The sequence below is a fragment of the Salmo salar genome, chromosome 27 (genome assembly GCF_965601325.2).
Source record: "Salmo salar chromosome 27, fSalSal1, whole genome shotgun sequence".
In the NCBI taxonomy this organism is placed as follows: Eukaryota; Metazoa; Chordata; class Actinopteri; order Salmoniformes; family Salmonidae; genus Salmo; species Salmo salar.
The window spans coordinates 33,845,949-33,873,187 of NC_138317.1; the positions used below are offsets into that span (position 1 = coordinate 33,845,949).

At 43.4% G+C, this 27,239-nt stretch overlaps 2 protein-coding genes across 3 annotated transcripts in view; both read right to left on the bottom strand.

Annotated features, from left to right (window-relative positions):
* LOC145864385 (syndetin) overlaps positions 1–1,389 on the bottom strand; it is a 66,535-nt gene extending 65,146 nt beyond the window's left edge. For both annotated transcript variants that reach the window (XR_014382951.1, XM_082970226.1), the window contains exon 1: positions 1,253–1,389. Coding sequence is in view for 1 of the 2 variants with exons in the window: in XM_082970226.1 (XP_082826352.1) it covers positions 1,253–1,387 (135 nt within the window). In the remaining variant the exon portion in view is untranslated. The remainder of the gene's footprint in view (positions 1–1,252) is intronic.
* Positions 1,390–1,546: 157 nt separating this feature from the next.
* Positions 1,547–27,239, bottom strand: part of LOC106588944 (syndetin) — a 101,618-nt gene continuing 75,925 nt past the window's right edge. Inside the window, exons 9-10 of the mRNA XM_082970271.1 lie at positions 5,732–5,830; positions 1,547–1,609 (exon numbers count right to left, since the gene is read on the bottom strand). Coding sequence (XP_082826397.1) covers positions 1,547–1,609; positions 5,732–5,830 — 162 coding nt within the window. The remainder of the gene's footprint in view (positions 1,610–5,731; positions 5,831–27,239) is intronic.

Here is a 27,239-nt window from a genome sequence, read left to right on the forward strand (position 1 = left end):
GCTTCTCCCCATAGGAGTCCCAGATCTCATACAAACCACAGCTGCTCCGCCATCTAGTGGTCAAGGTAGAAACAACAACACAGGGGGGAGTGACAGTGTTCGATTCCCCCACTCAGCTGTGTCAGCAAGGTAATAAAAGGCTCTGGAAGAGAAGACAACTCACTCTGTGGAATTGTGATGCATGGCCCTGCTGATTACAGGCGCTTTACATAACCATGCAAATGTGATTTGGGTGTCTGGACCCAACCAAAGCTCTGGGCAGAGAGAGAAAGCGAGCAAGAGAGCGAAAGAGAGAGCGCGAGAGAGCATTTGGCCAAATAAGGCCACCACCACTCAGCAGCTGCTTTTCAAAAGAGCCCATCCCTCGTCCACTTAAATACGGTTATTTATCTCATAAAAAAGGTATATGATTGAGAACGCCTCTCTACGGACTGAGAAAATGAATGTGTCTCGTTCTCTCCATCCCTCTCTCCCTCAGAGACGAGGGACATTTTCTGCTTGGTTAGAGTACAATATGAGCTCTCGGGGAGTCGTGTGTCTGAGTGTTTATCAAGTCAACGGAGTAGCAGGGATTTCTACTGGTGTGACCTAAATCCTTTATTCAGCTCTTTAATAAACAACACAATATATGGTAATTCCCTTAGTGGGCATCTAGCCAAGCTTATAAAATCTTCTCCAAGTCTGTCCAAGGCTGTACTCCACCACAGATTGACGCTATGTTTGTTTACTGCACCAGACCGATGGCTTACTAAAGATACAGTATTACATCGGCACCTAGATATTACATAATAGAGGCTGATGTTTTTCCTTGGTCACCTGAACTTCAAACAAGGAAATCCTTTCTTTGCGGTAATGGGACCTGACCAGGAAAAACTCTGGCCCCAATCATAGCCTGATACCAGGACCCAAAGTTTTACCAGGCCAGGTAGTCACATGGTGATAAAAAAAACTGGCCCTGCACATAACATAACACTTAAACACTAGGTAAGGTCTTGGTTGGCCGTGCTAAGAAGACAGAAATCCTAGGTAAGGTCTTGGTTGGCCGTGCTAAGCCGACAAATCCTAGGTAAGGTCTTGGTTGGCCGTGCTAAGAAGACAGAAATCCTAGGTAAGGTCTTGGTTGGCCATGTTAAGAAGACACAAATCCTAGGTAAGGTCTTGGTTGGCCGTGCTAAGAAGACAAATCCTAGGTAAGGTCTTGGTTGGCCTTACTACAGTAAGATGATAGAAGGTAGCTAGCTAGCATCCTTACCGTGCAGAGGTCCCTGTACTGCATCTTCTGGAACTTGGTGTCGGCGTTGCCTACGCAGAGCTCCACGTATCCCAGAACCGCCTGGAACATAGTGTTATGGATGGCCTGGGTGAAGTGCATGTGGACCTGGTCCATGGCCGTCTATGGAGAGAGGAGACACAAGGTTATTATGGGGGACGGATAGTGTCATGACATAGCAGTGTTGTGGATGGCCTGGGTGAAGTGCATGTGGACCTGGTCCATGGCCGTCTATGGAGAGAGGAGACACAAGGTTATTATGGGGGACGGATAGTGTCATGACATAGCAGTGTTGTGGATGGCCTGGGTGAAGTGCATGTGGACCTGGTCCATGGCCGTCTATGGAGAGAGGCACAGGGAAACAGATCATTTTTGGGGACGGATAGTGTTGTGACATGGCATGAACACCAGCACAGTCAAAGGGTTCCATCTGAGATGTAGCCCAAACTACAGATTCATTAAATGTTTGCTCCTCTGCACTTTATCAAAAAACTAAACCAACCCCAGAGACAAATCTGGCCCTTATTTTCCTTGAAATACTCTGCTAAATAAAGAGCTTTATTTTTCCTCTGTGATTCGTTTCTCACCCAGTGTCTGATCATTAATCAACGTCAACACAATAGCACAGAGAGCAATGTTATGCATCTGAAGATTGGCCAATCAGCAGGTTAACGGCGTCTTTACCGCTGAACTGGAGGCAGTACTAAGTGATTAAGAACTGCATGGGTTGTTCCCCAAATCACCCCCTATTCATTACATAGCACACTCCTCTTGACCAGAGCCCTATACTCAAAGGGCTCAAAAGAAGTGCACTATATAGTGAATAGTGTGCATTTGGGAAGCAACCATGGAAACACAACCGTTCGCTAACAAGTACTTCTGAATGTACCAGGTACCCGACAGATGAGTCCATTAGACAAATGGAATAATACAAGTAAAGAAATGCAAACAAAAATACTCGCAAAGACAAGGTGTAAACAGTATTGCTGAGCGGTGTCCCAAATGGCACTCTATTCCCTATATAGTGCACTACTTTTGACGAGAGCACATATGCACTATATAGGGAATAGGGTGTCATTTGGGACGCGTACCTAGACTCATTAAGCTAATGGCGGCACACAAGGCTGAGCCACACGGAGAGGAGCAGGGAGCTGCTTGTTCACCCGAAGGAAAATTAATTTATATCAAACTGAACACGGCCTTGCTATGATGAGACCCTTTCAGCTTTGAAGCCCTAAAGTCACCATTGTTCTGTGTGCATAGATAAGGGAGCGCGACACAAAATACAAAAGTGTGTGTGGTGTGTGTGTCTGGGCATGCATGCGTACGTGCAATCACCCACACAAAGAGTGAAAGGGCCTTGAGCCAGGCCAACAATAGGTCCTTGAGTTTCAGAGCCGGCACTATTCTCACTACTCAGTATCACCGCCCTGCCTTTGAAGAAGGTGTTTATCATTATGGAGAGTACAACCATTGTGATTGTGGATAGCCTACTCTAAAAAGCTGATGATCTGCAGATGACGCAGTCTCTGAAGCTAAGGGCCACTCTCGCCTCATGGCTAAGGGCTGTCAATCATACTGAGACACTAATCATCACGTAAGCACGTTTTTGTTTTCCACATGAGTAGCTCCGTAAATGGGAAAAATACACATGGCATGGGAATTGGTAGACAGTCTCTTTATGGCTTCTCTAACTAACCTCTTTCATTCATCACCATCATTATACAGTGTATTGTTTTGATGAGTTTGTAAATAGACATTTGATTGGCCAACAGGAATTCTTTCCCAGAGTTGCTATCTCTCTCCCAGGAAGGCAGGCCGATCCAGAGCGCTGCGGGTGGTCTTCACTTCATCCTTCACACAGTTACTGAGTCTGACTGACACACACACAGAAAAGAATCCCGCAGCAACAAGTCATGTGTTACGTCCTGACCATAGTAAGAGGTTATTTTCTATGGTAGAGTAGGTCAGGGCGTGACAGGCGGTGTTTTGTGTTTTTCTATGTTTTGTATTTCTATGTTTAAGTTCTAGGTTTTCTATTTCTATGTTGTTGTTTTTTGGGTTGATCTCCAATTGGAGGCAGCTGGTCCTCATTGTCTCTAATTGGAGATCATATTTAAATAGGGGTTTTTCCATCCTGGGTTTTGTGGGTTATTATATTCTGAGTAGTGTTTGTTTCTCTCTGCGTCACGGTTTGTTGTTTTGTCAATTCAGTTATTTATGTCTTGCAAAGTTTCACAGATTTAATAAAAATGTGGAACTACAACCACACCGCACTTTGGTTTGCTCCTTTCGACAGCCGTGACAACATGTCAAATTATTATGTGGATTATATTACATTTTTGTAGGGGTTGATACATTTTTTGTTATGGCAAATCAAAATGACAAACGTTAGAATACTTAAAACCTTGAATACACTACAAGATTGCATTTCCTGCTGCGCATTTAGTCCAGACACTGACAGTCCCCTGAACAAAGCATTTAGTCCAGACACTGACAGTCCCCTGAACAAAGCATCTAGTCCAGACACTGACAATCCCCTGAACAAAGCATTTAGTCCAGACACTGACAGTCCCCTGAACAAAGCATTTAGTCCAGACACTGACAGTCCCCTGAACAAAGCATTTAGTCCAGACACTGACAGTCCCCTGAACAAAGCATTTAGTCCAGACACTGACAGTCCCCTGAATAATGCATTTAGTCCAGACACTGACAGTCCCCTGAACAAAGCATTTAGTCCAGACACTGACAGTCCCCTGAACAAAGCATTTAGTCCAGACACTGACAGTCCCCTGAACAAAGCATTTAGTCCAGACACTGACAGTCCCCTGAACAAAGCATTTAGTCCAGACACTGACAGCACCTGAATAATGCATTTAGTCCAGACACTGACAGTCCCCTGAACAAAGCATTTAGTCCAGACACTGACAGTCCCCTGAACAAAGCATTTAGTCCAGACACTGACAGTCCCCTGAACAAAGCATTTAGTCCAGACACTGACAGTCCCCTGAATAATGCATTTAGTCCAGACACTGACAGTCCCCTGAATAATGCATTTAGTCCAGACACTGACAATCCCCTGAACAAAGCATTTAGTCCAGACACTGACAGGTCCTGAATAATGCATTTAGTCCAGACACTGACAGTCCCCTGAATAATGCATTTAGTCCTGACACTGACAGTCCCCTGAATAAAGCATTTAAAAAATATATACCATCTCGAAGACAGTTGGGTGGGGTGGGGAGCTTTACTAGTGATAATGGAAAAGCTTTACTAGGGATTACAGATCTGTGATTCCGTGTTGGTAGTGGGGGGGGGAGACAGTGTAAAAACTACAAGACACTTCCCTCAACATGGGGAAAATAATATTAACCCAGGTATGACTCATCACTCCTGATCCACACACACACACAGAGAGAGAGACAGAGAGAGACACAGACAGAGAGACAGAGACAGAGAGAGACAGACAGAGAGACAGAGAGAGAGAGAAAGGAGAGAGTGGGAGAGAGGAGAGAGGGATAGAGGAGAGAGGGAGAGAGGAGAGAGGGAGAGAGGGATAGAGGAGAGAGGGAGAGAGGAGAGAGAAACAGGGAGTACAATACAGAGGAAAGGGGCGTGACTCAGAAATTAATCACCGCACATCAACAGAGAGAGAAGTTAGGGAGACAGGCAGTGGTGTAAAGTACTTAAGTAAAAATACTTTAAAGTACTACTTAAGTAGTTTGTGGGGCTATCTGCACTTTACTATTGATATTTTTGACTACTTTTAATTCACTACATTCATAAAGAAAATAATGTACTTTTTACTCCATACATTTTCACTGACACCCAAAAGTAGTCATTACATTTTGCATGCTTAGCAGGACAGGAAAATGGTTCAATTCACACACTTATCAAGAGAACATCCCTGGTCATCCCTACTGCCTCTGATCTGGTGGACTCACTAAACACAAATTCTTTGTTTGTAAACTATGTCTGAGTTTTGGAGTGTGCCCCTGGTTATCCGTAACTTTAAAAAACAAGAAAATTGTTCCTACTGGTTTGCTTAATATAAGGAATTTGAAATTATTTATACTTTTACTTTGATACTTAAGTATATTTTCGCAATTACATTTACTTTTGATAGTTAAGTATATTTAAAACCAAATACTTTTAGAATTTTACTCAAGTAGTATTTTACTGGGTGACTTTCACTTTTACTTGAGTCATATTCAGTTAAGGTATCTTTACTTTTACTGAAGTATAACAATTGGGTACTTTTCCACCACTGGATGGGTAGAGGGAGAGAGAGAGCGAGAGAGAGAAAGAGAGAGAGACGTAGTGGAAAAAAAGGGGAGTCGGGGAGGGAGAACAATATAGACGGAAGAGGGGGAGAGAAAGTGGGGAATGGAAGACAAAATGATGAGGACAGAAGCCGTCAGAGCAGAGCAGATATCTGTTGACAGAGGATGGATCTCTCACCTGGCTCTTTCCCAGGACGGTGTACGCCAGCTGAACTCTGGTGTAGTGGGAGACGTCAAAGTGCTTGCAGGTTTTGGACAGGGCCACATCCAGCTGCTCCTGTTGGGTGGGTAGAGGAGGAGGGGAAGGGAGGGATGGAGGAGAGAGGGATTAGAAGTGTTAAGACCAGGGATTTGGACATGAATCAACTCCTAGGGCCAAGACAATTAGCAACAGCTGCCATAGCGGAGGGCTGAGGCCGTCCCAAATTGTATACTATTCCCTATATAGTATACTACTTTTGACCAGGACCCATATAGCTCTGGTCAAAAGTAGTGCATTATGTAAGGAATTGGCTGGCATTTGGGACGCAGGCTACATGTCAGTCACAGAGAGCCAGGGAGAACCAGGGGGAAGAGAGATACGCACTCAGCCTCCCCCAAGGTCAAAGGAGCCCCACCATTGATGTTAAACAGAGCTGCTGGCTGAGATAAATACAGGGAAACAGGTCGGGTAGAAGGATGAAGAAGACTACATTTTATTTACGGCAGAACATTTTGTTAATGTACTTCTATCTAACAATGGAAAGCAGAGAAAGTATATTATAAAGGAATATCACACTACGGAAGTTTCATTTGAGAAAGCAAAATACTGTACATTCTACTCATTTTATAAATTACAGTACAGTATGTTCAATGTACGTTGAGATATGAAAATACTGTAGTGTTTTAACTTTTTTCCGAATACCAAATACTTTCTAATTATGAACATAAACTCAGCAAAAAAAGAAACGTCCACTCACTGTCAACTGCATTTATTTTCAGCAAACTTAACATATGTAAATATTTGTATGAACATAACAAGATTCAACAACTGAGACATGAACTGAACAAGTTCCACAGACATGTGACTAACAGAAATGTAATAATGTGTCCCTGAACAAAGGGGGGGTCAAAATCAAAAGTAACAGTCAGTATCTGGTGTGGCCACCAGCTGCATTATGTACTGCAGTGCATCTCCTCCTCATGGACTGTACCAGATTTGCCAGTTCCTGCTGTGAGATGTTACCCCACTCTTCCACCAAGGCACCTGCAAGTTCACTGACATTTCTGTGGGGAATGGCCCTAGCCCTCACCCTCTGATTCAACAGGTCCCAGACGTACTCAATGGAATTGAGATCCGGGCTCTTCGCTGGCCATGGCAGAACACTGACATTCCTGTCTTGCAGGAAATCACGCACAGAACTAACAGTATGGCTGGTGGGATTGTCACGCTGGAGGGTCATGTCAGGATGAGCCTGCACGAAGGGTACCACATGAGGGAGGAGGATGTCTTCCCTGTAACGCACAGCCTTGAGATTACCTGCAATGACAACAAGCTCAATCCGATGATGCTGTGACACACCGCCCCAGACCATGACGGACCCTCTACCTTCAAATAAATCCCGCTCCAGAGTACAGGCCTCGGTGTAACGTTCATGCCTTCGACGATAAACGCGAATTTGACCATCACCCCTGGTGAGACAAAACCGCGATTCGTCAGTGAAGAGCACTTCTTGCCAGTCCTGTCTGGTCCAGCGACGGTGGGTTTGTGCCCATAGGCGATGTTGTTGCCGATGATGTCTGGTGAGGACCTACCTTACAACAGGCCTACGAGCCCTCAGTCCAGCCTCTCTCAGCCTATTGCGGACAGTCTGAGCACTGATGGAGGGATTGTGCGTTCCTGGTGTAACTCGGGCAGTTGTTGCCATCCTGTACCTGTCCCGCAGGTGTGATGTTCGGATGTACCGATCCAGTACAGGTGTTGTTACACGTGGTCTGCCACTGTGAGGACAATCAGCTGTCCGTCCTGTCTCGCTGTAGCGCTGTCTGAGGCGTCTCACAGTACGGACATTGCAATTTATTGCCCTGGCCACATCTGCAGTCCTCATTCCTCCTTGCAGCATGCCTAAGACACGACCCTGGGCATCTTTCTTTTGGTGTTTTTCAGAGTCAGTAGAAAGACCTTACTTGCCTAAGCTGTTAGTGTCTTAACAACCGTTCCACAGGTGCATGTTCATTAATTGTTTATGGTTCATTGAACAAGCATGGGAAACAGTGTTTAAACCCTTTACAATGAAGATCTGTGAAGTTATTTGGATTTTTACAAATTATCTTTGAAAGACAGGGTCCTGAAAAAGGGACGTTTCTTTTTTTGCTGAGTTTATATGTACATGAACAGATCTATATTACAGTAACTATGACAGACTGAAAAGATGGTGGTGCTATTGTTAAAATATGATTGGTGAATTTAAACAAATTTGCTTTATTCAGATGGCTGGCTACATTGCATTTCCATAGAGGCCCGGGTTGAGAGAGGAGTCTTATGTATGGTAGAGAAAGCAGGATTAGAGAGCATGATGAGAAAAATGTTTTGAGGATTCACGGAGCTAAAGCTACCAGGGGGAGCTCCACGCAAGACTTCCAAATTACATCTATACAGCAGATCAATGTCGAGACCAAGACACCGCTCACTGCAGGGACGGTGTCGCTCTCGCTCTGTGTGGGTGTGTAGTGTGTGTGTGTGTGTGTGTGTGTGTGTGTGTGTGTGTGTGTGTGTGTGTGTGTGTGTGTGTGTGTGTGTGTGTGTGTGTGTGTGTGTGTGTGTGTGTGTGTGTGTGTGTGACCATGAGTGACCATGAGCTCTCAGAGGAGTGCATTTACTCACACAGTCAAGCTATGTGTCGGCGTGTGTGTGCGTCATACATTCACATGGACCCCAGGTAATGAACCTCCCTAAGCGTGGATGTTGGAAAATTGCATTGAATACCATTCTCCAGACATAATTATTAAAATATGGCTTTAATTAAATGGATAATATTAACTATGTTTACCACTCTAGCAGTAATGGCTTTTTGAATATGTCAATATGTAGCAGGGAGAACTGAAAAATAACAACTCAAAATTTCAAGACAAAACACCTTTTCCCTCTTTTTAGATGTAGGCTTTAAGAAAAATGACATGGAATATTTCATATGTTTAGTATCAAACAACCTTTGAGATGTGTGAGAAATCGCAGTGTACTCAATCAATAGAAATAGTAAGAAAAGCTCCTATGTGTAAAGAGTCGTGATGGAATAGGTAACACACCCAGCAATAAGCACATGTATGCCTCCTCACAGGAGACCAGGGTTCAATCCTTGTGGCCTCTTCTCATCGCTCCGTCTCTCCCACCTTTTCATTACGGTCTCAATAAAGCATCAAAATACTGAAGGTAGGGTGGATTTCCACTATTTTTTAAATGAAAAATAAGAACAAAGAGAAAAGAAAAGCTCCTACATACCTCTATCTGCTCAAGAGTGTCTTGTAGCTTGGAATTCCAGGGAGAGGACATTGTTAGGTCAGTTCCCTGCTGATCACCTAAACACGAGTCAAGGCTTCACTTGGACTCTATCAGTGACCTAGAACTCTCATGTACCACTCATTCCTATATCCTGACCCACAATGTGTGGCATATGGCATGTGGACACCATGCTCTGTCACACATACTGTAGCAGTGCTGAGCGATTAGTGCTTTTTGAGGTCGGTTTTGTTTCGGTTCGATTATTTTTTTTAAGTAATCACGGTTGTCGATTTCAGTTTCAAAGTCGTTTTTTTTTACATTTAAATGCATTATGAAATAATGACATTACAATGATTTTCGAGCTTTTTAATGTACCTTCTAAAGCCAAAAATAGTGAACATTCCATTGCCGAAACATTGAAAATATTCCATTGTCTCTATCAGGTCTACATTGGGTAGACATCAAATGAAAAATAGGAAATTAATATGAAATAATAAAATATTTCAGTTGTGTATATTACTTTGTTTTTATCTGATTACTTTATTTTTCATTCATTAAAGTCATCATCCTATCTCTGCCCAGGCAGTAGCAGCCAGTCAGCCAGACCATCTAACGTTATCTATGTGCTCCCCATACTTTAGTCATACTATTATACCAAATATTCAATCCGCATCCTGTCCATAATGTCGATGCATACTGTCCATCACATATATACTAAACAAAAATATAAACACAACAAGGAACAATTTAAGTTACAGTTCATATTTGGAAATCAGTTATTTGAAATACATTTAGTAGGCCCTAATCTATGGATTTCACATGACTGGGAATACAGATATACATCTGTTGGTCACACATACCAAACATTTTTAAAGAATGGGCCTCACAATGGGCTTCAGGATGTCGTCATGGCATTTCTGTGCATTCAAATTACCATCGATAAAATGCAATTGTGTTCGTTGTCCATAGCTTATGCCTGTCTATACCATCACCCCACCGCCACCATGGGGCACTCTGTCCACAACATTGACATCAGCAAACCGCTCGCGACCACACGACTCCATACACGTGGTCTGTGACTGTGAGGCCGGTTGGACGTACTGCCAAAATCAAGTTGGAGGTGGCTTATGGTAGAGAAATGAACATTCAGTTGCCTGGCAAACGCTCTGGTGGACATACCTGCAGTCAGCATGCCAATTGCACGCTCCCTCAAAACTTGAGACATCTATGGCATTGTGTTGTGTGACAAAACTACACATTTTAGTGGCCTTTTATTGTCCCTAGCACAAGGTGCACCTGTGTAATGATCATGTCACACCTGTTAGGTGGATAGATTATCTTGGCAAACGAGAAATGCTCAGTAACAGGGATGTAAACAAAATTGTGCACAAAATTTGAGAGAAATCATCTTTTTGAGCTGGGATCTTTAATTTCAGCTCATGAAACATGGGAGCGACACTTTACATGTTGCGTTTATATTTTTGTTCAGTTTATATATTTATACTTCGGACTCCGATATTGCTCATCCTAATATTTCTATATTTCTTAATTACATTTTTTTACTTTTAGATTTATGTGTATTATTCAATATTACTGCACTGCTGGAGCTAGGAACACAAGCATTTCACTACACCCGCAATAACATCTGCTAAATATGTGTATGCGACCAATAACATTTTATTTGATTTGATTTATTTAGCTAACCTGCCTAGCTAAAGTACACTGCATAGCGGTCTGACAAAATCATTTTACTAGTTCTTCAAAATCATTTTACTAGTTCTTTAAAGTAGATAAGGCTAACTGATCACAAACTGTCTGTATCCCTCTCTCTCGTCATTGTGTTGTGTACATTCCTCTTTCAGGCGTAAAAGTGTATCCGTCCAGAGATCTGTATATAATGACGAGATGGCTCATGTCTCCGCCCTAACAATGAGAGTCGTTGTCCAAAAGGCAGGAAGACAGGCGACAAGCTTAGGTCCAAAATAAGCCATAGAAATGAACTGGACTTATTTCGTACAGATTTTGGAGAGAGTGAAACCTCTCACTTCGCCGTCTCTTCTCTGATCCTATGTCCGAGTGGGAAAAAAACAGGCGCAATGGTCATTGTAGCTAATTACCACATTTCTGCGACAAACTAGGTTGAATATTTGCTTAATATTTGCTACAACTCCCTTGCACCCAGTGTCTAACATAGTTCTTAATTTCTCTCGTGAATTATTTGATTTCTCTCTAGAGAAATTGGGCTCACAAAAAAACCTAACTAAATAGAATTCAAGTAATTGAACTGACGTCGGTCAATTAGTTGTTTAATAACCAAAGAAATGAAGAATTTCAGTTAATAGCTCAGCACTAACACATGGAGACAGGAAAGGAGCCATTGTCCAGTTTGTTTGGAGTAACACAGCCTTCTCACAAATGATATTTCCTAACCCATTACCATGTCCTTCTCTGGTGAATGGCAACACCTTGAACACCTGCGTGTGGTGTAGTCTAAGTGCTTGAATTGCTTCGCGAACCTGCCATTTCTGACAAAGAACATTGCGTCAATACTTGATCTAGTCTTTATTGGTTGTTTCCTTCTTGCAGTTGTTGTTGTTCTTTCAATAGCTGTCTTAACTAAAAGTAACATTGGATAAAACTGAAAGCATCTGCTAAATAAGAAGTATTATTGCTGGTCCTGAACTGTGCCAACACATTAACGAGATGCTATGTTATTCCTTTACTGAGGTCTCTTTCAGGTCAACTCTAAAACAGAACACTTAGGATGAGTCTCAAGAGGACACAGCGCCCTTAGGGAGTGTTTGTGTTGTTTGTGGCTGACCCTTAACAAATCGCTGCTAAAGCACTTCAGCCATGGTAGTGGCAGAGACAGGGCAGGCAGAGACTTCAGCCATGGTAGTGGCAGAGACAGGGCAGGCAGAGACTTCAGCCATGGTAGTGGCAGAGACAGGGCAGGCAGAGACTTCAGCCATGGTAGTGGCAGAGACAGGGCAGGCAGAGACTTCAGCCATGGTAGTGGCAGAGACGAGAGCCATGGTAGTGGCAGAGACAGGGCAGGCAGAGACTTCAGCCATGGTAGTGGCAGAGACTTCAGCCATGGTAGTGGCAGAGACAGGGCAGGCAGAGACTTCAGCCATGGTAGTGGCAGAGACAGGGCAGGCAGAGACTTAAGCCATGGTAGTGGCAGAGACAGGGCAGGCAGAGACTTCAGCCATGGTAGTGGCAGAGACTAGAGCCATGGTAGTGGCAGAGACAGGGCAGGCAGAGACTTCAGCCATGGTAGAGGCAGAGACATGGCAGGCAGAGACATGGCAGGCAGAGACTACAGCCATGGAAGTGGCAGACAGGGCAGGCAGAGACTACAGCCATGGTAGTGGCAGACAGGGCAGGCAGAGACTTCAGCCATGGTAGTGGCAGAGACAGGGCAGGCAGAGACTTCAGCCATGGTTGTGGCAGAGACTAGAGCCATGGTAGTGGCAGAGACAGGGCAGGCAGAGACTTCAGCCATGGTAGTGGCAGAGACTAGAGCCATGGTAGTGGCAGAGACTAGAGCCATGGTAGTGGCAGAGACAGGGCAGGCACAGACTTCAGCCATGGTAGTGGCAGAGACTTCAGCAATGGTAGTGGCAGAGACATTTTACATTTTAGTATTTTAGCAGACGCTCTTATCCAGAGCGACTTACAGTAGTGAATGCATACATTTCATACAATTTCATTTCATGCATTTATTTTTATTTTATTTTATTTTTATTTTTTTTGTACTGGCCTCCCGTGGGAATCGAACCCACAACCCTGGCGTTGCACACACCATGCTGGCGTTGCAAACACCATGCTCTACCAACTGAGCCACAGGGACCATGGCAGGCAGAGACTTCAGCCATGGTAGTGGCAGAGACTAGAGCCATGGTAGTGGCATGTAATTAGTTTAGGTTAAAGAGGCAACATAATACAGACACCACTGAGTCTTAAGTTAAAGGCTGTCTTCTCTTGTCTGCGGTTTTAACCAAATCAGCATCCATGATTAGACCCACCTACTGCATAATTAACCATATTCGCTGACCTCTCTCAGAACCAACACTTTTAGAGTTCAAAAGTGTCATGGCAAAAGTGTGGTAGTTCAGACAGCTATACTATGGGTAACATCCGTGGAAGACTATTTAGGGTATGAACTAAAGCTCTGGAATAGAGTGTCTGTTGAATCTGACAAAAATGGAGATGTCTATGTGAGAATATACACGGAGTATGCCAAACATTAGGAACACCTTCCTGATATTAAATTGCACCCCCTTGCCCTCAGAACAGCCTCTATTTGTCAGGGCATGGACTTTATATGGTGTCGAAAGCATTCCACAGGGGAGCTTGCACATGTTGACGCCAATGCTTCTCACAGTTGTGCCAAGTTGACTGGATGTCCTTTGGGAGGTGGACCATTCTTGACACACACGGGAAACTGTTGCGTGTGACAAACCCAGCAGCATTGCAGTTCTTCACACAAACCGGTGCGCCTGGCACCTACTACTATACCCCGTTCAAAGGCACTTAAATCTTTGGTTTTGCACATTCCCCCTCAATGGCACATGTACACAATCCATGTCTTAATTGTCTCAAGGCTTAAAAACCCTTCTTTAACCTGTCTCCTCCCCTTCATCTACACTGATTGAAGTGGATTTAACAAGTGACATCAATAAGGGATCATAGCTTTCACCTGGATTCACCTGGTTGGTCTATGTCATGGAAAGAGCAGTAGACTCAGTGTATGTCACGGCTGCAGATGTCAGAACACATAACACGAGACAGTTGTGTTCTATTACATGACAAGGCCATTGTGATGTGTGTGAGGAACAGCTTGGACACGTCACGTCAGGGCTTTAGGCTGTCTGTGAGACAGCTGACTAGCAGGCTGCCTGACTAGAAAGCCTCATGTTGGAGTCACAGCACAGCACTGAGTTAAAGTAGGAGAGGTCAGGGGACAGGGCCGGGGAAGGACAGGAGAGAGAGGGGTGACAGTGGCAGGGGTGAGGGGGGTGACGCTGCAAATTGCCAGTTCATCAATATCCATCACCCCAATGCCTCGACCTCAACTCTGGAAAATTAAACATTTAATTGGTGGGTACCAGGTATGGTTAAGAGAGGGGTGGAAGGAGAATCTGCAGTGAGCCTGTCATGGTGTTTTGAGGTGGCAGGCACCCAAACCCGGAGACGTTTGCCCTCAACTAGATAGAGCACCCCAGTGGGGGGAGAGGAGGAGGGCAGCCCCACTGAGCTCTGGAGCTCTCGAGCATCCCTGTCATCTCTATTGATCCCTGCTGCACTCCAGATCTCCAGGCCCTAACCTGTGTGTCAGCAAAATTGGTGGGATCGAGCCGGTAGGTTTGTAGTTCATAGGCTACACCACAAATGGCACTCTGTTCCATTTATAGTGCACTACTTTTGACCAGGGCAAATAGAGACTCCAAGAGTATGTGGACACCCATTCAAATTAGTGTATTCGGCTATTTCAGCCAAACCTGTTGATGACAGGTATATACAAATCGAGCACACAGCCATGCAATCTCCATAAACAAACATTGGAAGTAGAATGGCCCGTACTGAATAGCTCAGTTACTTTCAAAGTGGCACCGTCATAGGATGCCACCTTTCCAACAAGTCAGTTTGTCAAATCTCTGCCCTGGATTAAACGAAGGGGAACAAAATGGCGCCGTAGAGAGAACACGGTGTTTCAGCGAGCTCACGCGGTATTCGTAAATTTATATTCTTACATTAATCTCCTAGCTTGAAAAAGTGGTAGAATTGGCTAAATAAGTTACCCTACAATGAGTCTTGGCGACTATTTCTCAAAAATCTCCGACAACATGCCCAACAGAGCTACTAAGAAGTCGACCAAAACCGCCATCCATGTAGATGTGCAGGAGGAGCTAGCTAACGTTAGCGAATCTAACAACATTACAGATCCAGGCACAATGGACCTGGTGATTCAAAGGATGACGGATAACATTACTAAAGTGATCGATGTTAAGATAAGAACGGTCCTGGAAGCAATAGCAGGCCATTCAGCTGAACTACAGAGGGTTGTCAAACGTGTTGATGAGGCGGAAGGAAGAATTGCTACTGTGGAAACTTCAACTACATCCATGGACACTAAGATAAAAGCACTTGAGAAACAGGTGCGCGAAATGGCGGAGCACATTGATGACTTGGATAATCGAGGACGCAGATGCAATATACGTGTTGTGGGACTCCCGGAAAATTCTGAAGGGACACGTTCAGTAAAATTTTTTGAGGAATGGATCCCTGACTACCTACAAATGGACACTAAGGCTGGTCGGGTGAAGCTAGACAGAGCACATCGCTCTCAAGCACCGATACCCGGTCCTAATCAGCGCCCACGACCAGTGGTTATAAAGTTCCACAACTTTACCGACAAGCAGCGCGTCATGGATGCGGCTAGAAACATCGGTTCTGACGGTAGTCAACGTAAAGGTCCAAAGGTCTCATTCTTCAATGATTATTCCACAGCGGTTGTATGAAGGCGCAAGGCGTTTGACGAGGTGAAGGCCCGACTCAAGAGAATGAAGATCGACTACGCACTGCTGTACCCGGCCACATTGAAGATTATGGTCAACGGATAGCCTAAAAAACTCTACACATCTGAAGAGGCTGCTGCGTTTATTGACTCTCTCGGGTAAATAACCTTAAGCTGCACCTCAGCAGCATTGGATAACGTCTTATTTTATTTTTAATCTGATCATGAAACAGTGGTGTAAGTTCTCATGTGCTCCTGTTCAGTAATATTCGTATCGTTATTATTTTTCTTGCTAAAGTAACTCAGACTGAGATATGTGTGAACCTATATTGGTGCCCAGGCTTGGTTTTAGGTGGAAGAGCCTCAATCTTCTTCTATTGATTTTAATTTCCACATATATAAAGGATGAGGCTATTGAGTGGCAATGCGGACTTAAGAGTCTACATTGGAAAGTTGAAATCCCCTGCATGTTAGCTAGTGGGAAAACCCCCTTTTGGATCTTTTCATGTTTAATTTTTGGGTTTAGTATAGTTCGAGTTCAGGGTTCATATCGTTTGTTTACGCTCAGTGACATAGAGGAGAGTTCAACACATGGAAAAAGGTACCACCCCATTTTTACAGTAGGATTCAGTCTGGATATTGAATGGTCAAAGCGCAATGGCAGGTAACAGACTACGTGTATGTACATGGAACATTAGAGGGAGCCATAACCCCATTAAAAGGAAGAAGGTACTGTCCTTTTTGAAAAAAGAAAATATTGATATTGCCCTGTTACAAGAAACTCATTTGAATGATAAGGAGCATCTGAAATTACAACAATGGGGGTTTGGTCAAGTGTTTTTCTCATCATTTACATCCAGAAGTAGAGGTGTAGCAATTCTTGTGAAAAAGAACCTACCACTTAAGGTCTTGAAGTGTGTGAAAGATAAATTGGGTCGCTTTGTTATAATTAATGGTACTTTACAAGGGCAGAGCATTTCCATAATGAATATTTACTTCCCCCCTGCCCACCCTCCTGACTTCCTCACTAAGGTATTTCTAGACTTTTCAGAATTAAACTCAGACACTGCAGTGGTTGGAGGAGATTTTAATTGTTTGTTGAACCCCCTTATTGATAAGCTTCCCAGTGGTATAGCCTCACTCTCTCCTCAAGCTAAGTCACTTACAGCTATTTGTGATGATCTGGGGTATGCTGATGTTTGGAGAGCTTTTCATCCCTCCAACAGAGAGTTCACTTTTTTCTCTGCACCTCATGGTTGTCAGACTAGAATAGATTACTTTTTTATGCCCAGGACGTCACTGCAGTCGGTTTTATCCGCTAGGATAGGAAGCATAGTCATATCTGATCATGCGGAGGTGATCCTGGACATAAAACTCAACGGGGCATTCAATCAGTCAAGACACTGGAGGTTGAATACAACCATTCTTAAAGACCATACATTCACATCATATTTTATTACAGAGTTTAAAGCATTTTTCTCTATTAACTCTCAATCAACAGATAACCCCTCACTCCTTTGGGAAACCTGTAAGGCGTACGCCAGGGGTCTGATTATGTCATACGCAGCCACTAAGAGGCGGAAAAAGCGTGAAAAGCAAAAAACACTAGAGGGTGAATTAGGAACTAAAGTGAAGGACTACATTGAAACTCCCACTCCTGCCCTATTAAAGGAAATATCAGTCATTAGATCAACGTTGGACTCCCTCCTAACACAGGACGCTGAAAAGAAAATGAGATTTGTCAAGCAAAAGCAAAAAAAAGCAACAAAAAAAACTTTCAAAAAAAAAAACTTTCCATGGCGATAAGCCAGGAAAGTACTTGGCGTACCTAGCTAAAAAGAGAGCTGACTCACAGTCAATTGCGGCTATTACTGATTCTGATGGCAATCATTTATATGAAAATAAATTGATAAATGACTCATTTAAGAAATTTTATGCAAATCTTTATGCCTCAGAACTGCCAAATGCCGCACCCAAGTTAATGGAGAACTTCTTTTCTAAGATTGAGCTCCCTACTATCTCCGAAGAACAGAGGTCTCTCCTTAATGCTCCTATTACTAAGGATGAGATAATGTCCGCAATTAAGAATCTGCAAAATGGTAAGGCCCCAGGACCGGATGGGTTTTGTAGTGAGTTCTATAAAGAGTTCCATGGCCTGATCCTTGAGCCATTGCGTGATATGTTTAACCACTCATTTTCAAATGACCAGCTCCCCCAAACGCTGCGAGAAGCCAACATATCACTTATTCTCAAAAAGGGAAAATGTCCGGAGTCTTGTTCCTCGTACAGACCAATTTCCCTTCTGAATGTGGATAGAAAATTGCTTTCTAAAATTCTAGCCACAAGATTAGAGGACTCACTGCCACTAATTGTGAAAGGAGACCAAACTGGCTTCATTAAGGGACGTAGGTCATGTAACAATGTCAGACGGCTTCTTAATGTAATTGAAGTCTACCAACGAAGTGCTATGGATGGTCTTGTGCTCTCCCTAGATGCTGAGAAAGCATTTGATCGTGTGGAGTGGTCTTACCTATTCTTTGCTCTAAATAAATTTGGTCTGGGGGACAACTTTATAAAATGGGTGAAAGTTTTATATGATGATCCTTAGGCTGCTGTCCTTACTAATGGACTACGGTCAAATAGCTTCCCTATACACAGAGGTACCAGACAGGGCTGTCCTTTGTCTCCCCTCCTATTTGCACTTGTTATGGAACCACTGGCCGAGGCCATCAGGGTAACGCCTGCTATACAGGGGCTGCTCATTGGTGATGTTCACCATAAAATAAGCTTATTAATATTATTGAGTTATTCAGCGAATTCTCAGGCTACAAGATTAACCTAACTAAATCAGAGGCTATGCCACTTGGTAACCTTCACTCTGTACCTAATACTTCTCCCCCCTTCCCTTTTAAATGGTCTCCCTCAGGTTTTACGTATCTGGGTATATTTGTAACTCCTAAATTCCAACAAATGTACAAAGCCAATTTTGTTCCCTTGTTCGACACAATAAGACAGGATCTGGAGCGCTGGAACTCTCTTCCGATTTCATGGTTGGGTAGAATATCCCTCTTGAAAATGAACATTTTACCTAGGCTACTCTACCCAATCCAAATGATCCCAGTATTACTCTCCAATAAGGTAATAAAGGATGTAAATGGATGGCTAAGTTCCTTTATATGGAGTAAACGCAAGCCAAGACTTAAGATGGCAATATTGCAGCTGCCAAGTTCTATGGGTGGCTTGGATCTGCCCAATATCAGGTTCTATCAGTGGTGTGCCCACCTATGTTATATCTCAGACTGGATCACAAACGATGACTCCTCTATTTGGTTAGACATTGAGACTTCTCTTTCAAAATACCCTTTACAGGATCTTTTGTTTTTCACAAGTTTCAAGTCTGTAAAAGATCATTGTAACAACCCCATTACACTTAACACACTCAAAGTATGGAGGTCAGTTCAACGTTTCCTGGGAAGGTCCAAACTAACCTCTGCTCTTACCCCAATTCTTAACAACCCAGATTTTGCCCCAGGATTGCTGGATGCTGGCTTTAACGTTTGGCTTAATAAGGGCATACGCAGACTAAATGACTTATTTGCGGATAAGATTTTATTGTCATTTGAGCAGATGGTCGAGAAATATCAACTCCCAAAGCAGGACTTTTTCCGTTTCCTACAAGTAAGACATTATATTCTGAAGAGCACCACCTTAATTGGCAACCCTGATATGTCTGTCATTGAAAGAATGCTTTTTTTCCCACAAAGGAAAATGTCTGTAAGTCTGTTTTATGATGCTTTAAGGTCCTTTTCCGCTGTCGATACACAGAGGGTGAAACAAGTGTGGGAAAAATAACTGTCTGTTACTACTGACGAAGAGATGTGGGAGGACATTTGGAAATATGCAAAAACAATATCTATATGTAATCGTACTAGAGCAATTACCTAGAACCTGAAGTGTCAGCTATTATGCTGCAAGGATTCTCTTAGAACGGTGATCTATGTATTTCAGAATTACACTGTACGGTCCATGTGGGGAACTCAACTTCTTGGTTTAAACTGACCTTTTTTTTATTTTTTATTATTTCTTTATTTTTGTTATTTTTTGTAATTAAAAAAAAAAATGTATCTCTGTTTATGTTTGTTTAAAATGTATGTATTGAGAGACGCAATGAGGGGGATGGGGTGAGAGAAGCGCTGAGCGGGGAGAGGGAAATGGTGTGTGTGTGTGTACGTGCATGCATACATACGGATATGTGTAAGTGAGTGCTGTTTTTTTGCCTTGTCTTTGTTGTTGTATCTCTTAATATGGGTGAAAATTGTGAAACTCCAATAAAAAATACTGTTACAAAAAAATAATCTCTGCCCTGATAGGGCTGTCCCGGTCAACTGTAAGTGCTGTTATTGTCAAGTGCAAACGTCTAGGAGCAACAAATCATCACTACTGAGTTCCAACCTGCCTCTGGAAGCAATGCCAGCACAAGACCTGTTCGTCGGGAGCTTCACGAAATGGGTTTCCATGGCCGAGCAGCCGCACACAAGCCTAAGATCACCATGCGCAATGCCAAGCGTCGTCTGGAGTGGTGTAAAGCTCGCCGCAATTGGACTCTGGAGCAGTGGAAACATGTTCTCTGGAGTGATGAATCATGCTTCACCATCTGACAGTCTGATGGACGAATCTGGGTTTGGCGGATGCCAGGAGAATGCAACCTGCCCGAATGCATATTGCCAACAGTAAAGTTTGGTGGAGGAATAATAATGGTCTGGGGCTGTTTTTCATGGTTCTGGCTAGCCCCCTTAGTTCCAGTGAAGGGAAATCTTAATGCCACACCATACAATGACATACTAGACGATTCTGTGCTTCCAACTTTCTGGCAGCAGTTTGGGGAAGGCCCTTTTCTGTTTCAGCATGACAATGCCCCCATGCACAAAGCGAGGTCCATACAGAAATGGTTTGTCGAGATTGGTGTGGAAGAACTTAACTGTCTTGCACAGAGCCCTGACCTCAACCCCATCGAACACCTTTGGGATGAATTGGAACGATGACTGCGGTCCAGGCCTAATCGCCCAACATCAGTGCCCGACCACACAAATGCTTTTGTGACTGAATGACACAAGTCTCCGCAACAGCTAGTGGAAAGCCTTCCCAGAAGACTGGAGGCTGTTATAACAGCAAAGGGGAGACCAACTCCATATTAATGCCAATGATTTCGGAATGAGATATTCGACGAGCAGGTGTCCACATGCTTTTGGTATATCCTGCATTCCCAAATAACATTACAACACCGCTCTTCAAAAAGCACCCTGGTCAAAAGAAGTGCACTATACAGGGAATAAGGTGCCATTTGGCACTCACCCATAGTCTTTAGAAGAATTGAATGTCCAGGCAGCCTCACACCGGCTTTCCGTTCCGTGGTCTTCAGCAGTTCAGTGGATGACGGGGAAATGCCAGCTCTGACATGCATGGCTGTACTCAATAGACAAAAGGGACGCTACTCCCTCTCTCCAAGCCACTGCAACGTGGTAGAGCACTGCTCCCTCTCTCCAAGCCACGGAAACGTGGTAGAGCACTGCTCCCTCTCTCCAAGCCACGGAAACGTGGTAGAGCACTATGACCAAATAAATCAAAGCAAGAGGGATAATTGGCTCTCACACACTTTTCTCAGCTTATTCTCCTGCTTGTGGACACTGACACCAACGCAAGTACGCATGCACTCACTCAAGCAAGCACACACACAAACACACACACACACACCATCCTCTTTCAACGTGTTCTCAGTCCGCCATCATCAAATGAAATAGATTCGGTTACATCGTCATTCCCTGTCTTTAAAAAAGGAAGGTAGTATGAGGAACTCTGTTAGACACCATGTTGTATGACCTAACCATAGCATCTTAGAATTACATGCAGTGACAGCAGTTACACCGCCATTCTCTCAGGAAAGATGTCTGACCTTCGCTCTGCCTCTTTCTGCTGTCCTTCACCTATGTGAGAATGTTGTTCATTGACTACAGCTCAGCGTTCAACACCATAGAGCCCTCCAAGCTGATCACTAAGCTAAGGAACCTGGGACTGAACACCTCCCTCCGCAACTGGATCCTGGACTTCCTGACGGGCCGCCCCCAGGTGGTGAGGGTAGGCAACAACACAACCGCCAAACTGACCCATCCAGGAGGAAGGCCGTAAAATTGTCCCAGACTCCAGCCACCCAAGTCATAGATGGTTCTCTCTGCTACTGCATGGCCAGCGGTACCGATGCACCAAGTCTGGAACCAACAGGACCCTGAACAGCTTCTACCCCCAAGCCATAAGACTGCTAAATAGTTAGTTAAATAGTTAATACAGATAGTCCGGTTAGCTATTTGGTTGACACTTTTTGCACTAACTCTTTTGACTCATTACATACGCTGCCGCTACTGTCTTTTACCTATCATATTGCCTTGTCACTTTATTCCGATCTACAGCTGAAGTCGGAAGTTTACATACACTTAGGTTGGAGTCATTAAAACTCGTTTTTGAACCACTCCACAAATTTATTGTTAACAAACTATAGTTTTGGCAAGTCAGTTAGGACATCTACTTTATGCATGACACAAGTCATTTTTCCAACAATTGTTTACAGACATATTATTTCACTTATAATTCAAGTGTACCACAATTCCAGTGGGTCAGAAGTTTACATACACTAAGCTGACTGTACCTTTAAACAGCTTGGAAAATTCCAGAAAATTATGTAATGCCTTTAGAAGCTTCTGATAAGCTAATTGACAGCATTTGAGTCAATTAGAGGTCTACCTGTGGATGTATTTCAAGGCCTACCTTCAAACGCAGTGCCTCTTTGCTTGACATCATGGGAAAATCAAAAGAAATCAGCCAACACCTCAGAAAAAGAATTGTAGACCTCCACATATCTGGTTCAACTGCACATGGGGACAAAGATTGTACTTTTGGGAGAAATGTCCTCTGGTCTGATGAAACAAAAATAGAACTGTTTGGCCATAATAACCTTTGTTATGTTTGGAGGAAAAAGGGGGAGGCTTGCAAGCCGAAGAACACCATCCCAACTGTGAAGCACGTGGGTAGCAGCATCATGTTGTGGGGGTGCTTTGCTGCAGGAGGGACTGGTGCACTTCACAAAATAGATGGCATCATGAGGCAGGACAATTATGTGGATATATTGAAGCAACATCTCAAGACATCAGTCAGGAAGTTAAAGCTTGGTCGCAAATGGGTCTTCCAAATAGACAATGACCCAAAGCATACTTCCAAAGTTTTGGCAAAATGGCTTAAGGACAACAAAGTCAAGGTATTGGAGTGGCCATCACAAAGCCCTGACCTCAATCCTATAGAACATTTGTGGGCAGAACTGTGTATTTATTATTACGTGTTTTACTTTTACATTTTTCTCTATGCATTGTAGGGAAAGGCCAGTAAGTATTTCACTGTTAGTCTTCAGCTGTTGTTTACAAAGTATGTGACAAACACAAGTTGATTGGATTTGATCAGTTGTGGCTAAAGCCTGCTCCCACATCCAGATGCTTCTCCCAAACATATCCCTCCACTCAGAGGGGAGAGGGGGGAACGAGGGAAGGGAAAGGAGGGAGGAAATAGTTCTTTACTATTCCAGTCTGAGCTTGCACACCAGTCAAGATGACTGTTTGAACTAAAGGGGCTCTGCATTTTAAATCCCTCCTGAACACACACCTCTACAATGGAGGAACATTAACAAGAGCCAGAGAGAAAAGAAGAGGGGGTACAGAGCATAATAAACAGACTGGGGAAGGTGGCTTCCATGAGGAGAGAGTGAATTCCTCACACAGGCAGAGGAGTAGATATCTGGCTGAACAGATAGGGCTAGCTGAAGGCTGATAAGCTGAGAGACATGCCATGCAAGGCAATAACTAGAGGAGGGAAGGAAGGGAGCTCTGTAAATTGATGGCTGGCATTAAGGCAAGCATCAGCACAGATAGAGAGGGAGAGAGGGGGGGAGGGGAGATCGAGAGAAAGAGTGAGAGACAGTGAGAGAGAGACAGTGAGAGTGAGAGTGAGAGAGAGAGAGAGAATGACAGAAAGAGGGGAATTAAAGAGAGAGAAACAAACAAACAGTAAAAATGTGTTCTGGCCACAAGACATATACAGCAAGGCACTCAGCAACCCTCCAACACTTCTCCCCTAACCCCTCTCCTCACGGGGGAAAGCCTACTGAAATAATGACAGGCCATTAAATAAGTCAGTGGCTTATTGATCCAGGCCAGTACCAGAGGTTGCATCCGATACCGTGCAACAGTTTTGTGTTCGAGACCCCCTAAAGCGAGACTGATTCAAGACCAAGACCGGAGAAAATTGAGTCCGAGTCAAGACCAAGATCGGAAGGGGGGAGAGAGACCGAGTCAAGACCGGGAGGGGGACAAGGGGTCCAAGACCGAGACCGAGTCAAGACCAGAAAAATGCGAGTCCAATTCAAGACCATGACTGTAATTTAGTCAAATCACCACCATTATAAGAGTTCTAAATGTCCAGTATGTCTGGGTTCATATTTCAGAACAACATGTGGATTCTTTAGACTTTCAGAATAGTGAATAAATGCATGCTGGGGGGAAAATAGGCACTCTCAAATTATTACTAACCCAAACACAGTGGAGAACAATGGGCCTTCTACGCCTTCAGAAAAGGACTAAGGATTTATAAAATAATTATAATGATAATTATATTATTATTTTCAATTACGTTTCTGATTTAATCTCTTCTGTTTTTGTTGGAAAGGAAAGGGTTAACACTGAAGATTTTTCTTTGCTGGTCTCTAAGGAGATAAATATAGCTAGCTAAGTCAGTCATTGGCTTGGCAATCATAACCTAGATAAAGGCATCTGCCATTCAACTGTATTAGGGCAAAATTTGGAATGTGAAATCAACCAAACACACTGACTTAATGAGTGGGAACATTTTTACAAACATGTATGGAAATTTCTGCCTTCCTGAAGGCCAACAGGTCACGGCGCAGTAGCGAGCAGTATTTCTCCCATTGTCTAGCTAGCTAGCTTTTGTTGTCGGCTAGTTTGCAGCGGCTGCAGCAGGTGTTATCAAAGAGGATGTTGTTGCTAATTTGTCAAAAATAACTTTCAACAAGAAGTTACATTTCAAATTATCATCATCTGGTGAGTGGAACTGTGTTATTTATTGCAGCACACTTGCTGTTGTTAGCCATCTCTTTGAAAATAACTTATATTGTTGCATTTAAAGTGGAATTGACAGCATTTAAAATCTGTTCGTATACACGCCCAGGAAGATTTTTTTATTTATTTTTATATTCTGAAAAGCAACCCCTTAGATATGGTCATTTTCACCTTTTCATAAATTCTTAGTATACGTAATTCCCAAGCATTCTAAGAATTTATGAAAATTCTATCGCAATATAGAAGCCGTAGCAGAGCTGGTTAGGCTGTTTACATGTTATCTAGAGCGTTCTTGACAAACAACTTTTTTTGCCCATGTTTTCTGACACTGGTCATATTGAGCAAGTGTTGCGCGTTCATCAATTCATCAGATGTGCTGCGCTGTGTCACACTCAGACGAGAGTTCTCTGAAATTGGAGTAGAGAGCCAGAGTGAATTTGCGTGAACGCAAGAGCTATGCTAACTGTATAACAGTCGTTCAAGTTCTTACTAGCTTACCAAGTGACACCTGCATCTCTAACTGTGTATATCCACCAAAACATTATATGAGGGGAAAAAGTCAGTCACTCACCCACTCCTCCAATGGCATGACATGATATGACGTCCACCTAGCTGCTAAGTTAGGCTCTGTGTTAAGCTTGCTACATAAATAGGTATGCTAGCCTCTTAGCCACGTTATGACTGACTTGTGATCATTGCCTTTGCTAGTTTGATTGTGTTGACATTCCCTGCCTTAGTTACTGTACATTCGTCCGTTTTTGTCCAGAATATTGAGTCATTGAAACTGATACAGTGCATCCCGAATGGAGGGAGTAAACAATGTACCAGGCCACCAGTGATTTACAACCTGATAGCAATATTCATAGGACTACCAAGAAATGTATTAGCGAATTATATTAATCATACATTGAACTGTATCCATCTATTGTGCCAACAACGTCTTAGTGTACGTCATGGAACGCTAAGTCAAATAGAATCCATTTTTAAAACTTCTTATAAATTTGCATTTGTAGCATAAACTGGGAATTTTATATTTTTGATGACATTATGAGTGTCTGTTTGTTTCTGCAAAGTAGTAAAAACGTTGTCAGCTCCACTTTAAACTTTAAGTCACCGGTTACTTTATGAAATATTTTTTGCAATGGGAAGTAATAGTTGTACATTTCGATAGGGAAATGCTTAATGGTTGTGTTGTTGTATTCTGATGATTGGGATCTACTGGCTTATTATTTCAGAGTCTATGGACTGCTTATCCTTTAACATCATGCCGTGTGTGACTGCTGTCTTTCCATCAGCCCTACGCAGTTGTATGGTGATGCCTGGAGAAGTGGGTATTCTTTAATATTGCCAAAACGTTCCCAAAACGGCACGCCCAGCGAAGGAAAGGCACCTTGTGTGAAAAACCCTATGTTTTCCTATGGTTTTTTATTAGCTTTCCTATCGATTTTTCATATTTTCACTCTCAAAATCACACCTTTTTTTGTAGAAAAAATATTTGATGGTCTAAGTCCACAACAATGCTTAAACCACATCAATCTGTTTGGGTTGGCCTGACAGGGCCTGGCAGGGCATGGCTCCCCAGTGGGTGGGCCTCTGTCCACCCAGGCCCATCCATGTCTTCGCCCCTGATGCAAACAGCTCACGATGACAATTGTGCATCACAAATAGCCTACTAACCAACACTTGACTAAACATTTACCAATACCCACTGTTGCCTTAGTTAGCATTTATTGGTAGATATAAGTTGAAACATCTTTCCTACCCTGCCGGTTACTGATGTCATTCTTTGGTGAGCTGCTCATTGCCAAAACCAGTTGAGAGCTGCAGACTCTTGCTGCCTGCAGATGATATTTCACTGAAACTAGGCTGTGTGCAGCGTGCATGTCAATATACACTGCTCAAAAAAATAAAGGGAACACTTAAACAACACAATGTAACTCCAAGTCAATCACACTTCTGTGAAATCAAACTGTCCACTTAGGAAGCAACACTGATTGACAATAAATTTCACATGCTGTTGTGCAAATGGAATAGAAAACAGGTGGAAATTATAGGCAATTAGCAAGACACCCCCAATAAAGGAGTGGTTCTGCAGGTGGGGACCACAGACCACTTCTCAGTTCCTATGCTTCCTGGCTGATGTTTTGGTCACTTTTGAATGCTGGCAGTGCTTTCACTCTAGTGGTAGCATGAGACAGAGTCTACAACCCACACAAGTGGCTCAGGTAGTGCAGCTCATCCAGGATGGCACATCAATGCGAACTGTGGCAAGAAGGTTTGCTGTGTCTGTCAGCGTAGTGTCCAGAGCATGGAGGCGCTACCAGGAGACAGGCCAGTACATCAGGAGACGTGGAGGAGGCCGTAGGAGGGCAACAACCCAGCAGCAGGACCGCTACCTCCGCCTTTGTGCAAGGAGGGGCAGGAGAAGCACTGCCAGAGCCCTGCAAAATGACCTCCAGCAGGCCACAAATGTGCATGTGTCTGCTCAAACGGTCAGAAACAGACTCCATGAGGG